We start from the raw sequence: 13,859 nt of genomic DNA on the forward strand, positions 1-13,859 counted from the left end.
TAATTCGGGTTACTTTTACAAGCTGAAGGGCACACAAGGAGAGCGATGACCTGACCTCCTTAACCTAGGTTCTTGTCCCACTCGCTGCAAATGACAATGCCATCTCCCCTTTGCCGTGTCTCAGGAATGCAGTGAGAATCTACTGAGCCCACCACAGCCTCAGACACAACTACGGAGAGCCAGTTTATTCTGAACCTTCACTTGGGTAACTGATTCCGAGTGAGAATCAAGTGGAAAAGGTGACCATAAGCAAGTCCAGAATCACCAGTTGCGGGCAGAGACTACCCCGAACACTTACCATATAGGGGCACACTTGAGAGCCTGGCCCAAAAATCAGTTCACATTGTTTATTCACGTTGTAGAGAAGGCCGGGCAGTTGGGAAGGCAAAGGATAGGTCCTGGATGCAGGTTCATTCAGCAAGCACTCTCCGTACCCAGTGCTATGGGAATCAGAAACATACAGATGGTGAGACAGGCTCTTGAGGGTTGCAGAGACAAGCAAAGGCCACACATGTACCTAATGGCAGCAAGGACTGGTCCTTTTGGCCTTTATTCTTTTCATTCACAGTTAGGTCAAGGGTAAGTCTAGAATCGAAAGTTGTATTTCTGTAGAAAGATATTCTACACATACGATACAGTCAGGGGAAGGAGCACTAATCTCCTGTAGGAGTCATTTTTTTTAAATCCTTCCCAATAGACAGTAAGCATCTTAGGGCCACAACTATGATTATCTTTGTACTGGGCCTGGTCTGTAACACAAGGCATTCAGTAAGTGTTTGCTGAACAATGAGTAAGGGCTCAATGACTCATAGCAAGATAGCATCTCAAGCCACCTGCTTAGAAGGAAAACATCGGCCCTCCAGTTCATCCAGGTTTCTTTCCTGGAAAATCTGCACCAGCTAAGTTCTGATTAACAAAGCCCTCTCCATTTGTGGTTGCAGAAATATAAACCAGTGACCTGAGGCAATTGCTTAACCTTCTGCACTTCTGGGAAAGGAGACCACTGAGGCTGTGATGTGTGAGCATTGTATAACATAATTGAGTCTTTGAGGAACCTTAAAAAAAAGGACATAAGGAGGGGGGAAGCAGGGGTGGGGAGAGAGAGACAGAGAGAGAGAGAGGGACAGAGAGAGACAGAGAGACAGAGAATGCCCTTATTTCCATCACATACTCTCTTCTGGCAACCTCTCATTATCCCACTTCTTCCCAAGCCACGATTACTAGGTTAGCAGTACATAAATATTTGGGCCCTTCATCATCAGAGCACTCTGCAAAGGCCTGAATAAATCTCAAAGCATTTACACAAACACAGAAATATTTGCATAGTTCCTTTACAGACCCTGCTTTGTGCTCAGATCAGTTTGTAATCTTCCAAACATTGGCAAGGCTATGAGCTAACAGATGTTATAGAGTAAAATTTTTTTCTCCTCTAAGGAATGTTATCAAGAACAACAAGACAAAAAGAATGCCAGATTCCGTTTTCTTCCCCTTCATGGGTTACTTCAGATAGGCCAGGCACTAGAGCAGCAGTTCTCAGCCTTCCTAATGCTGTGACTCTTAAACACAGTTCCTCACATAGTGGTGACCCCCAACCAGAGAATTATCTTGTTGATGCTTCTTAACTGTAATTTTGCTACTGTTAAGAATAATAATCTAAATGTCTGATATGGAAGGTATCTGATATTCGACCCCCAAAGGGTTGCTATCCACAGGCTGAGAAGGGATGCACCAGTGGCTGATACTAAGAGAGCGCTTAGGTCTTACTCTAGGAACTCAGTGATGTATTTCCGACTGCACTTTGACCACATCCAGGGGTTGGTGTAGAAGTTCAGTGTTGGTGCCATGACATGCTGGGGACTCTTAACTCCTTCTTCTTTGCATTTATTGCTGTCATCGTGAGGCATATTAAACCTAAAGTCAACGAAGCAGTGGTGAGAATGTCAGAACACACCAAGGGTTCCTGCGGGCATCCTTGCTTAACAAATCTAAGAAGAAAGTATAACTAAGGACCTGTTGTCCTGTGGACAAGAATCTGAATGAGCAGAATAAATTATAAGACAATTCTAGACGGAGCATAGACCACCAGAGGATTTTTATCGAATTTGATGTAAATGCCTTTAGTGAATGAAAAGGTATGCACAGGCCATTTGTTGGGTATAAATATGAATATTGGAATTGTAGAGGCTCTGAATGTGCAGTAGTTGGTGCTAGACTAAAGGAAATGCTAGTAGACAGCGAAAGGGCAATCCATAGAACAAGATTTTGGCAGGGTGTCATACTGTTGTCAATATAAAGAATAAATTCGTGTCATAAATGGAAGCTAAGTGCTTTGTAATAAGAGGATCACTGTGGGCCTCACATCTCCCATTTTTTGGGTCACGGTGATTAGGGATACACATGTGTTTATCAAGTAAAGTATCATTATGAAGGTATATAAAGTGTGCCCACAAACTCCTAGGGAGTGACACAGAGACCATAGGCACATATGCCCAGCCAGCTGAAAGTAGAGATGGCACAGGGATTCACCTGCCAATGCCAGCTCACAGGAACTGGCTTCCTGAAAAGCCAGGCATAAAAAAGATTCTTAAACTCTTTCCCATTCTGCCTGAGGGGAGGCTGTGGAGCACAGCCAGTGTCCTCTTGGGCTGTGGCAGCGTCCTTCACACATACTTTCCATTCTTGGCTTCACCAGAGGAAGTGGGGGAAAAACGATAGCATTTCCTTAATGTGCACCCCCTCCATGACCCACATGGCCTTCCAGCCCAGGCAATTATCCACCAGTTGACAAGGTCAGCGGGTCATCTTTTCTCTCTGGGAAAGGCTGCTGTCAATCAGAACACGGAACATGTGGTTAAGTTTGCACCGAGTGAGGAATTCCCTTCCCAGTTCATGCTGAACTCAGGAAGTCTGAGTGAGATGGAGGGGTGTGGACCTGTTTCATATGAAAGAAAAATCTGGACTAAAGCCCCTGCGTCTGCTCCACGAATTCTTTTCTGTTCTGTTTCTTTTTTCTTAAAAAAAAAAATGTGGGTTCTTGAGTTTGCCAGCAGAGATGGAAAAATGTGATCTGTATTAGATGAGTTTACTAAAAGGCTTTAATATTGCAGAACCCCTTTTCTTCAAAGAAGCGACATAGCTCGCAGGTGCCAGCTATGGAGTCCCAACAACACTGGTTCTAGCACACCTCAAGTAAGGAAGGCACCCAACCCTACCATGCTCCTCTGTGGTGGACAGGAGCTACCCTCTTAGTCCCAACTCATCATAACTAGGTTAAATGGAATCTATTTATGTCCTCATACAAATAAACAGAAGCTTGTTTTCATTTGGACAAGCACATTTGCTCACTGCTGGGAATATAATAACTATATTTTGAATATTTACTGACCCATACTAACTGAGACTGTTCACTGCCATTCTATACTGGAACATGTATTCAGTGTTTTGGATGTTCCATTTCATCACTCATTTGATGCAGTGAACAGTACAATTGACCCGCTGCATCCGTGAATCATACACCCACAGATTCCATTCATTGAGGGTGGAACGTATTTAGAGGGGGAAATAAACTTGTTTCTGTACTGAATGGGCACGGACTTACCCCCTTCCCCACTCAATATAATATAACAGCTATTTGTGCTGTATTAGGTATTATGAGTTATCTAAATATTGTTTAAAGTAGATAGCAAAATATGCATAGGTGATGCCAAAATTCAGTGCCTCTTCACCAAAAGGGCTTGAGTATCTGTGGAGCTTGGCACTTATGGGAGGCATGGAAAGCAGCCTCCTACAGACACCTAAGGATGACTGTACAACTCCTTAGTCTTTGTGGATGAGCAAGTAAGGGGGAGAGAGCTTTCACTACTTCATCAGCTCGGGTTCATATTGTTACTCACATGGGGTACCTGGAAATAGAAGCCATCTTGAGGATTCTTTGCATTTCATGATTGTCTTAGGAATCAGAAGGACCCGGGAGAGGCTGACTAAGTCTGTGTGGCCTGACCACACTGAAAGCTTTGACTACATTCTAAACATTAAATCCCCAATAGTGTTTTCCTTGGGAGAAAACAGCAAAGATGTATTCTTACAAAAAGTTGAAAGGCCCTTGATAAATTAAACTTGTGAGTGCATACATGTATGTGTGGATGTGTGAGCATACATCTTGCTCCATCTACTGCACAGCGTGTACAAGAGGTGTGTGAAAAGCATCGGAACGGAAGAGCTTTCCTCACTGATAATGTTAGCTCTACACAGAGCTGGCATCTGACACAAAGGGGCATACAGCTAGACTACACTAGGGATTCGCTTGAAAAAAGCCATTTAAAAGATGCAGTGATATCAATTATTTTAGAGATACACTAATGTGGTTCCAAATTAAAACAATTTCAGGTATATTTACACTGATTTCTCTCTCTCTCTCTCTCTCTCTCTCTCTCTCTCTCTCTCTCTCTCACACACACACACACACACACACACACACACACACACACACAGGGAAAATTATCTCATAATGGCCCTGCTCTGATCATAATCTGGAAATGAACCTTTCTGCTTCTTTGTCCATTTTCTTCTCTAAAGGAGCGGTGTTGCTGTTCCAGATAATACCTGTCTTGTTATAGCCATGTATAACCAGCATTGGGAATGGTCTGGATTTGTCAAAAACGCTGAGGCAAACTTATAGACATATATGTTGAGCCAAGAAAGTTCTCCAAGCTAATTCATCCTTTACTGTATTAGAAGGAATAAAAATGCACCTTTCTTTGAGTCCCCAACAGAAGGAGAGAAATTATTAAGTTTTTGCATCATCAGACATAAACAGTTCAACCAAAGGCACACAGAACTGGGCCTGAAGTGGGTGGATAGCTTTGACCCAATTTCTCACAAAGGTTCAGCTCTTTCAATCCTGCCAAATCTACTCTGAAGAATTGGCTCTGCTAAAGTTAAGAAAATACTTACTGGTAAAAAAAAAAAAAAAAAAAAAAAAAAAAAAACAAAAAACAAAAAACAAAAAACCAAAAAACCAAAAAAAAAAAAAAAAAACAAAAAAAAAAACAACAAAGTTTTAGGAAACAGTAAAAAGAATGACTTACACATGGCCCAGCTCGTGAGCTATTGTGAAAGCTGTGCTCAGCCCACTGTCTTCACTAATGGAACAGCTTCGGTAGGGGTCGCAAATGGTTCCCAGTTCAGCAAGACCTGTTAGGAGGGAGGGGGAGAAACCAACACGGATTTACCTTTAAAAGCAATCATGATTCAGAAGAGAACCATGGAGGAAACCAGTTTAGCCACAGGGGCTTGCAGGAGTACTCACCTAAGGTGTCACATTTGTCCTGAGCTCTGCAGATATCTTCCCTAGGAGCAAAACAGACTTAGGCTTTGACAACATCAAAGTGAAGATCAACAATAGAGAATCCCCCAGAGACTGCTAGTTCCTTTTAGGGAGGGGATTGGCAAAAGGCTAGCTAGCAAGTTCAGGGTTTTGCAACCCCCCCAAACTTTGTGAAGCATGGACTTAAGGGTTAAAGGTAACATGGAGAAGTCTATTGCTGTCTCCCGGGTAGCCACAGCACAGTTATATTGTCCTCCACCTGGCCCCAGAAAGGTTAGTTCGTTTTAAGAGGAATGATAGGCTAGTAGTTGTGGCTCAGTTGTAAAGTTCACATACAAGGGCTGGGCAAAGCCCTGGGTTCAATTCCCAGCAATGGGTTGTGGGACAATGGGAGTGTTTATAACTGTCAGAGGTGGTAAGAGAAACCATAATAAGAGAAACCAATAAGCTAGCATCATTCTGTTGCCTTGCACATTTCAAAAACACGCTTTGAGAATAGCTTACCATATAAAAATTTGAGAGAGTTGTATTTTTAAAAATTTCTTCTTTCTGGCTTCTTGCAAAAAGAAAAATCATAACAGTTGGCAACACTAGCCTCAGGTCCTACAACGGCAGCCACAAGCTGGGTGTTAATGGTAGCTTTCCCAGCTGTAGAAGGACATTTGCTTTTCCACCTGCCTTATAGACTGAGTCCTCATGTGGCACAGAGAGGTAACCTCCCTCACCCCCAGGGCACATGCAGCAGTGTTTGGTGAGAGAGTGCTACTTGTGTGTAGTGAACAGAGGCGAGGAATGCGTCCAAAAGCACCGCAGTGCTCAGGGCAGCAAGAGCAACAAAGAGTTGGCTGCTATAAATAGTCATAGTGACTAGGCTAAGAACCTCCCCTGGCAGGACTGACTGGCTCCCAGCAATGCAGGACCCCTCCCATTGCTGACACCAAGGATCCGAGGAACCAGCGATCGATCCATTTACCTTGTGACCAGAACGGCTGTGTCGTGCTGAATCCCACCCAAGTAGTTCTTTGAGTGCTGCCACTGGCAAAAGTTCTTTAATGTTGTCTGGGCATTGAAATTTATGTAAGGTCCTTCCTAAACATAGAGAAGAAGTGCTCTTGGTCTATGCAACAACACCAATTAGATATGCCATTTCGGATACAGATAGAAAAAAAGAGAAAAATAAACTTTATTACCTGTTCATTATGAATCACAACTAAGTTCACAATAACAATATTAATTAAATTTCCAATACTTGAGTCTTTATAGATAGAAGCTACCTGCAACCGAGATAAATTTTTCAAAGTTAATGGCGGACTCTCTGTGTAAACAATAAGCAATTCACTTCTTAGGCTAGGCTCCATCACTTCCTACGTTTCGTGTAACACATGTGGTCTATGGTTCGGAACGTTCACTGTACAAGTATTGACTTACAGTTTTGTTGTAAAATTCATAGATGGCAGGTTTTTGGTTTTTTTTTTTTTACATAAAAATGAACTCTAGCGAAATTCTGAGGTATTTTCCCTTGAAGCTGCATCATCATATGACTTAACAGTTATTTGTCCCAAAGCATCACATATTAATATTCCATCAAGCACTTCGCTGCCCCTTGAAGTCCTGGGTCCCACATAAATGCTGATACACATTCCTCATGCTCATTGTCCATTTATATGTTCAACAGCACTGTAAACTGGTTTCTCACTGTTATTATTATTATTGCCATTATTATTATTAATTATTATTAACTATTTATGTCAGCTGTGTTAGCTGGTGCTTACCATAGAATAGATTCTGGCAGAAAACTGGATTTGCCCTTAGTTCCCACAGCAAAACTCTGGGCTAGGCCCTACAACTATCCCTTTGAAACAAGAGGTCACGGAGGCTCAGACAGATAAAGCAAGTAGCCTAAGGCTATCCAGGAGCAAGCAGCAGAGCCAGAAGTTACAGTCTAGGCTATCTGATCCAAAAGCCAGGCCCATAGTCAAAACCCTCTGACAACCCAAAACAGTGGGATGGATGTGGAGCTGGGGCTTGCGAGATCTGATTGGGTTTTCCCTCTGTCTCCTGGGTATGAGAGGGCTGAGGCCTATGAGTCATGGAGGGATAGAGCTGCGGAAAGGCAGGAGGAGGGAAGATGGCCCACAGCAAAGAGCAGGAAGCAGAACAGGATGTGGGGAGGGAAGAGGACAACATGAAGCAATAGTCATTCCCAAGCATGGTGGCTTTTCACGTGCACCTGGGACATTCCTTCTAAGAAGACTGTTGTTGTTCAGGTAAAGAAGGGCTAATCCATCAAAGGAAAATGAGTGACATCAGATCTCTATGCACCACTGTGTAACATTAATTAAAAAAAATACTACGGTATAGGGAATACATGAGTATATTCCATTTCTGCTTGAATGGAACTTGTAAAGTAACTTCTCCGTGCCTCCGAGAGCCTGACTCCAGAATTGCTGAGGATGGAAAACATGCAAATTCTCATGCTGCCTCTGTAAAATGATGTATGACCCATACAGGGCCTACACACAGCCATGGCCTGTCTGTCATCTCTGGGTTATTTACAAGAGCCAATACAATGTAAACAGCTGTTAGGTTTTCTTGATTATGGAATAAAAAGAAATGCTATGTGTGTTCAACATAGGTACAAGATTTTTTTCTGATGGGCATATGTGTGCACATACATGCATGTGCATATATGCATGCATTTGAGTACACAGCTGTGTATGTGCATGTAGATTATTTTTTTTCCTCAGGCACTGTCTACCTTGTTGAGACAGAATTTCTCTCTGGCTGGGAGCTTGTCAAGTAGGCTAGGTTGGCTCAATAGCAAACTCTCTGCCTCCCTAGTGCTGAGATTACATGTGTACACAACACGTGTGCTTTTTTACATGAGTGCTACGGATTGAATTCAGGTCCTTATGTTTGAGATGGAAGTGCTTTGCCCGCTGAGCTATCACTCCAGCTTTTCCAAATATTTTGGATACATGGTTAGTTGAACCAGCAGAAACTGGATTTTGAAAGCTTAGTGTGGAAAACACTTACATAAACTCTTTCACCAGAATTATTGATATGATAGTTTATGGACACAAAAATAGATTAAAATTAATTTTATCTGTTTTGTTTCTGTTGTTAAAAGATACTACTAGAATCCTCAGAATTCAAAATGTGAATGGGATTCTATTTTTTTGGACCGTGCTGGTTAGAAGCAGCAAGAACTTTAACAATGTTTGCTCCTGGGAAGGTGCAGGGAACATGTGTGAACCAAAAGGGATGGTTAGTGTGAGGGTCTACTTGATTTTCTAATTATGTAGATCTATTGCATTTCCAATGCGATACAGGAGCAGAAAAATACAGAGATTGCTAAGCTTCTCCCCTGGCCTACCCAATTATCACCCCTACTGAGATGCTAGACTGGGTGGATGTGTTTTTAAAAAGCATCATGGATGACTGAGATTCCAGACCAGCATTGCATAGTACCACCAGGCTGTGCAAAGCTCCTTAAATAGACAGAAAGCATGAGGCTCCAGAAAACAAACAAACAAAAACAAGCTGAAGGTCACACACAGCCTCTAAGGCACTTGCTAGCTGAGCCTGACTATGGGCAAATGACGTCACTCCGTCCAGAGTCAGAGTTCTTATCTATAAAATGTGGATGATAATGCCACCTAAGCCAAACAATGCTTTTCAAGTAATAAGTGCAATATTCAGAGGAGAGCCAGCACTCAATCCTGATATCTACTACGTTTATTATAAAAAGTCAGCCAGCGAGTAACCACATACTCTCTTTGGTCATTTACTTGAATGGCTGAAATGCTGGCCCCAATTGATGCTACAAGCAGAATGGAAAAGGAAACCCGTCCTCCAGCAGCACATCACATCAGTTCATGAGTCACCTTCTCTTCTGTATACTTACAATGGACATTAAGGTTAAGATATAATGTTGAAGGTTTGCTCCGTGGTATAAAACCATCCTGTGGTCAGCCACCACCATCACCTCTACAAACCGTGGGTAGGACAGAAAGCGTTTGGTTCTTTTGTGGTTCCATCTGTCCCTTGTGCTGTTTGTCTGGTTGCTATAGCCAGAGAGCACCTTTGTTGCCAAACCGCTCTTTAGCAGTGCCACGTCGTCAGCCAGGCTATTCCTCTTTCTCCGTTTTCGCATTCTGATTTTCCGCTTGTCTTTACTGTGACTATTTTTGAGTTCTGTAAGAAATCAGATGTCATTCATTACACATCAGGCTCTACTTACACTAAAAATTGTACGTGGTTTGAAATGGAGCCTTTAGGTACTAGGGAGATGGCTCCGTTAGTAAACTGTTTGCTGTCCAAACATCAAGACATGACTTCGGATCTCTACCATCCATATAGAAAACCAGGTTGGTTCTGAGAACTGAAATGCCATGACTGGGAAGGCAGGCAGGTTAAATCCCTGGAATTCACCGGTAAGCCAGTATAGCCGAATTGATGAGCTTCAGGTCCAATGAGAGACACTATCTCAAAAAATAATATATAGAACAACTATGGAAGATACCCAACATTGACCTCTAGCCTCCACAAGTATAACACACACACACACACACACACACACACTAAACCCACACACATACAAAAATAAGTAAACAATTGCCTTTATACTCAAATGACATACAAAATGGACTACAGACTATGAATTGTCACTGAAATGACTGTGCCTGATTGAAATGACTACATTGTAACTAGCTTCCCTGGGAAGCTTCAATAGATGCATACCAACCAGCCTAGAATATTAGGTCCGGGTTAAGCGAAATGGCAGCATATGGCTCCTTCTATTGGGTAACAAAAGCCTTGTTATTCCTTTTAAGTGTTTTTTGTTTGTTTGTTCGTTTGTCTTTTTGAAATCCAATCATAGACAGTAGAGAGCGATCTGAGAGGTAACAGGCTAACAGAGAATGTAAAAGGCATTAGAGAGCAGAATAAAATGTCCTATTTCTTTACCAGGTCTCCATCAGAGCAAAACAGAAGAGTCACAGCTATTTGATGTCTCTGAACCTGCAATTCATTTCTTTCAGTGATAAGTAAAGGAAGCAGATTCAGGGCAGAGTGAGGGCCAGGAGTTGGGACGACACTTTATGCCAGGGTAGCTTGATGCATCTTTAGGCCTCCTGGGTTCCAGATTTTCTGCAAAGCGTGATCCATGGTGCAGCAACCCTGTAAGGACCTGTAAGCTTTTTGGGAAAGGGACTTTTCTGTCGTACCCAGGCCTAGGTGTGTGCATGTGTGTCCATATACCCGTGGAAGCCAGGCTTAAACTGTTTCTGAAGAACTTCATAATAAGCTCAAATATTGAAATGCACCATTCAATTTTCATATCACCAACCACAGAACAAACAGAATACATATAAAAGAGCCTGCCAAAACACATTTTGAATAAAATTTGATTTAATCAGTTACCTTGCTTATCACTCATAAATGTGCATTCATGTTATAATAATGAAGAATTGTATGACTAAGAAATCTGCTTCTGTGCCTAGAACTTGAAAAATGATTCCTTTCAACAATACCAAAGATACAAATCGAAAGGATAAACTCTAAGTGGTTTCATATTTGATGGGCCCGAGAGCTTGACAATTATAACCGCTTGCTTAAAAAATTAAGCCTGGGGCGGGGGGGGGGGGAGGATATAGGGGACTTTCGGGATAGCATTTGAAATGTAAATGAAGAAAATATCTAATAAAAAATTGAAAAAAAAAAAAAAGAAACTGGAAAAAATTAAGCCTGGGGCATGCATTGGGCCAAATTGAATATTTTGATTATTAAAATGGTGCAAAAAATTTCAAACTGTCAAACAGGTCCTGTGTAATGCAACTATAGAGAACACAGCTAACTGGAAACCTGGGACATGAGAGAGTGCACCATTAGACATGTCCTCCTAGTTTCTCTTTCAAGTATAATCTCAGTATACCAATGCCATATGGTCTAGGCTGTCATTCAAGCTTCATGTCACCAGATGAATACAGAACAGATACTAATTAGCATCTTATATAGGCCAGGCATTGCACTTTTGTGACTCTTGGGCTCGTAGACCATCTCATATACCATACTACGTTTCACACTCAGAAAATGACCTCTCTTTTTATAGATAAAGAAATTAATATCAAGAAGCTGTGCAGTTGGCCAAAGTTACATAGCAGGGAACACTGCAAGAAGAACTCAGGCACATATCTGATCAGCACCCTAAACTGTGCTGGTCATTTGGCAACATTTTTCTCCAGCTGGAGATTAACCATTACCAAAGGGAACCCGAACAAAGCAACAGTGAACATTTGTCAAGATGGTTTGCTTTTTCACATTAGGTGTGTGAGACATGTTGAAATGTAAAATTACTCCATCCACTAAGACAATAATTCATCTATTTTGTAGGAAATACTCCTTGTTTAATGCTGTGAATGTTCTTTTGAGGAGGGTGTAATGGACAGACAGGCACATGAATGTAAAAGACAGCAGAGAACTTCGTATGTAGTTCCTAAGATCTTTCCACCCCAGTTTTGAAATATAGTCTTTCCCTGGTACCTGGTGCTCACCCAAAAGGCAGGATTGGCTGGCCTATGATCTGCCTGTCTCCATCTCTCCACTGCTGGGGTCACAAGTGTACACCCATACACACAGACTTTCCTTTGTTGTGTGGGTTCTAGGCATTGAGCTCAGGTCCCTGTGTTTATTGAAAAGGCCAGATTTCTAATTTGAACTTTCCTAACAATTTGACTTTTGGGTCATTAAAGACACTGTGCTGAACTTTACTGTATCAGTAAAATGATAGACGTCAGTCACAAAAGACCACATGTTACATGGCTTCAGTCATATGAAATGCTCAGAATCTGAACACATGTAGAGCTAGAGGCCAGAGGAGCAGTTGCTCCTGGCTGAGGATGTAGTGAGGACAGGAAGAGGGAAGTGCCAGTGGAAGAAGGAGAGCATTTTAATCTCAGTGTGCTGGAGCAGACGCTGGATTTACATCAGTGTGTGTCTTTACCCCAAGACATTGATGATGATCACACTCATTAATACATTAAGGTCAGAGAGCTGTAACTCAGTAGCATTGTTTCCAAAAGACAGTTGAAACAACCTATGTTTTCTTCTATGTTTCGGTGTTTCAGGTTTCATACTGGGGTCTTTGATTAAGTTAGAGTCGATTTTTGTGCAAGGTGATAGATACGGGTGTGATTTCATTCTTCCTCATGTGGAGATACAGTTTTCCTAAAACCACTTGTTGGAGATGCTGTCTTTTCTACAGTGTATATTCTGGCATCTTTGTCTAATGTTAGATACCTATAGCTACATGCACTTATCCACAGGGCTTCCATTTGGTTTCAATGATCTACAGTTTTTTTGCTAGTACCACTCTATTTTTATTACTATAGTCTGTGATATGTCTTGAAATCTGGAGCTATAATCCCTCCAACATTGTGCCTTTTTGCTCGAGATCGCTTTGACCATCAGGGTTTTGAGGTTCCATTTGAATTTGGATTTTTTTTCTATTTCCATAAAGAATGTTGTGGGGATTTTTATAACGATTGCATTACATTTGCAAATGGCTTTCAGTAGAATGGCCACTCTCACAGTTTTAATTCTGCCAATCCAGGAGCACGAGATCCCTTCTCCCCAGTATCTTCCTCAGTCTCTTTCTGCAGAGATTTGGAGTCTTCCAGCTCCTCGGTTAGGTTTATTTTACAGTTTTTGAAGCTGTTGTGAAGAGGACTGTATTCATAATCTCCTGTTCGGGGTGTTTCTTGCTGATGTATAGAAAGGCTACCGATTTTCTAAGTTGATTTCACATCCTGCCCCTTGGCTGAAACTTTTGGAAGGGCATTCAGAATAGGATTCATTTTCCCAGGAGCTAAGGCCAATCATTGACAGATAGTTCCTTATAAACCTAAACAGGTTCTGTACAGAAAAAAAGCAACTGAGTGAAGAGAAAGGCCTTGTATGTTTGTCCATTCTGCATCTAACAGATGATTAATATCCAGAATATAGAAAGAACTAAAAAAAAAAAAAGAGTCAAGAAAACAAATGAGCCAATTAAAAAAGTGGGCTAGAGATCTCTGAACAGATTGTTCTCAAAAGAATAAATGGCAATTGCTAAGAAATATCCCAGAAAGCGTTAACATTCCTGCCAATTAGGAGACTGATATTAAAACTACTCTGAGACTTCATCCTTGACTAGGGGAGAATGGCTAAACTCAACAAAATGACAACAACAAATGCTGGCAAGGCTGTGGGGACAGGGGGCATTCACAGTTGGAGGATTGCAAACTGTCCAGGCGCTATGGACATCAGTGTAGACAATTCTCAAAAAGCTAAAGATAGATCTACCATATGGACCACCTAGACCGCTGGGTGACAAATACCTAAAGGACTCCAGATTCTACTCCACAGATACTTGCTCAGTCAAGGTCATAGCTAGTCTACTCAAAATGATAGTGAGGAAATATGAACAGCCTAATGCCCTTCATCCGATGAATAGATAATCAAACTGTATAACATATTCAGCTGCAAAGAAAAA

General features: G+C 41.7%; 1 protein-coding gene across 4 annotated transcripts in view; it reads right to left on the reverse strand.

Annotated features, from left to right (window-relative positions):
- Adamts9 (a disintegrin-like and metallopeptidase (reprolysin type) with thrombospondin type 1 motif, 9) overlaps window positions 1–13,859 on the reverse strand; it is a 171,752-nt gene that overhangs the window by 130,691 nt on the left and 27,202 nt on the right. For all 4 annotated transcript variants that reach the window (XM_006505263.4, XM_006505261.4, XM_006505262.4 and 1 more), the window contains exons 4-10: window positions 9,234–9,523; window positions 6,517–6,600; window positions 6,300–6,415; window positions 5,309–5,349; window positions 5,088–5,193; window positions 1,765–1,911; window positions 299–440 (exon numbers count right to left, since the gene is read on the reverse strand). In XM_006505263.4, coding sequence (XP_006505326.1) covers window positions 299–440; window positions 1,765–1,911; window positions 5,088–5,193; window positions 5,309–5,349; window positions 6,300–6,415; window positions 6,517–6,600; window positions 9,234–9,523 — 926 coding nt within the window. The remainder of the gene's footprint in view (window positions 1–298; window positions 441–1,764; window positions 1,912–5,087; window positions 5,194–5,308; window positions 5,350–6,299; window positions 6,416–6,516; window positions 6,601–9,233; window positions 9,524–13,859) is intronic.

Source organism: Mus musculus, chromosome 6, assembly GCF_000001635.26.
Source record: "Mus musculus strain C57BL/6J chromosome 6, GRCm38.p6 C57BL/6J".
NCBI classification, from domain to species: domain Eukaryota; kingdom Metazoa; phylum Chordata; class Mammalia; order Rodentia; family Muridae; genus Mus; species Mus musculus.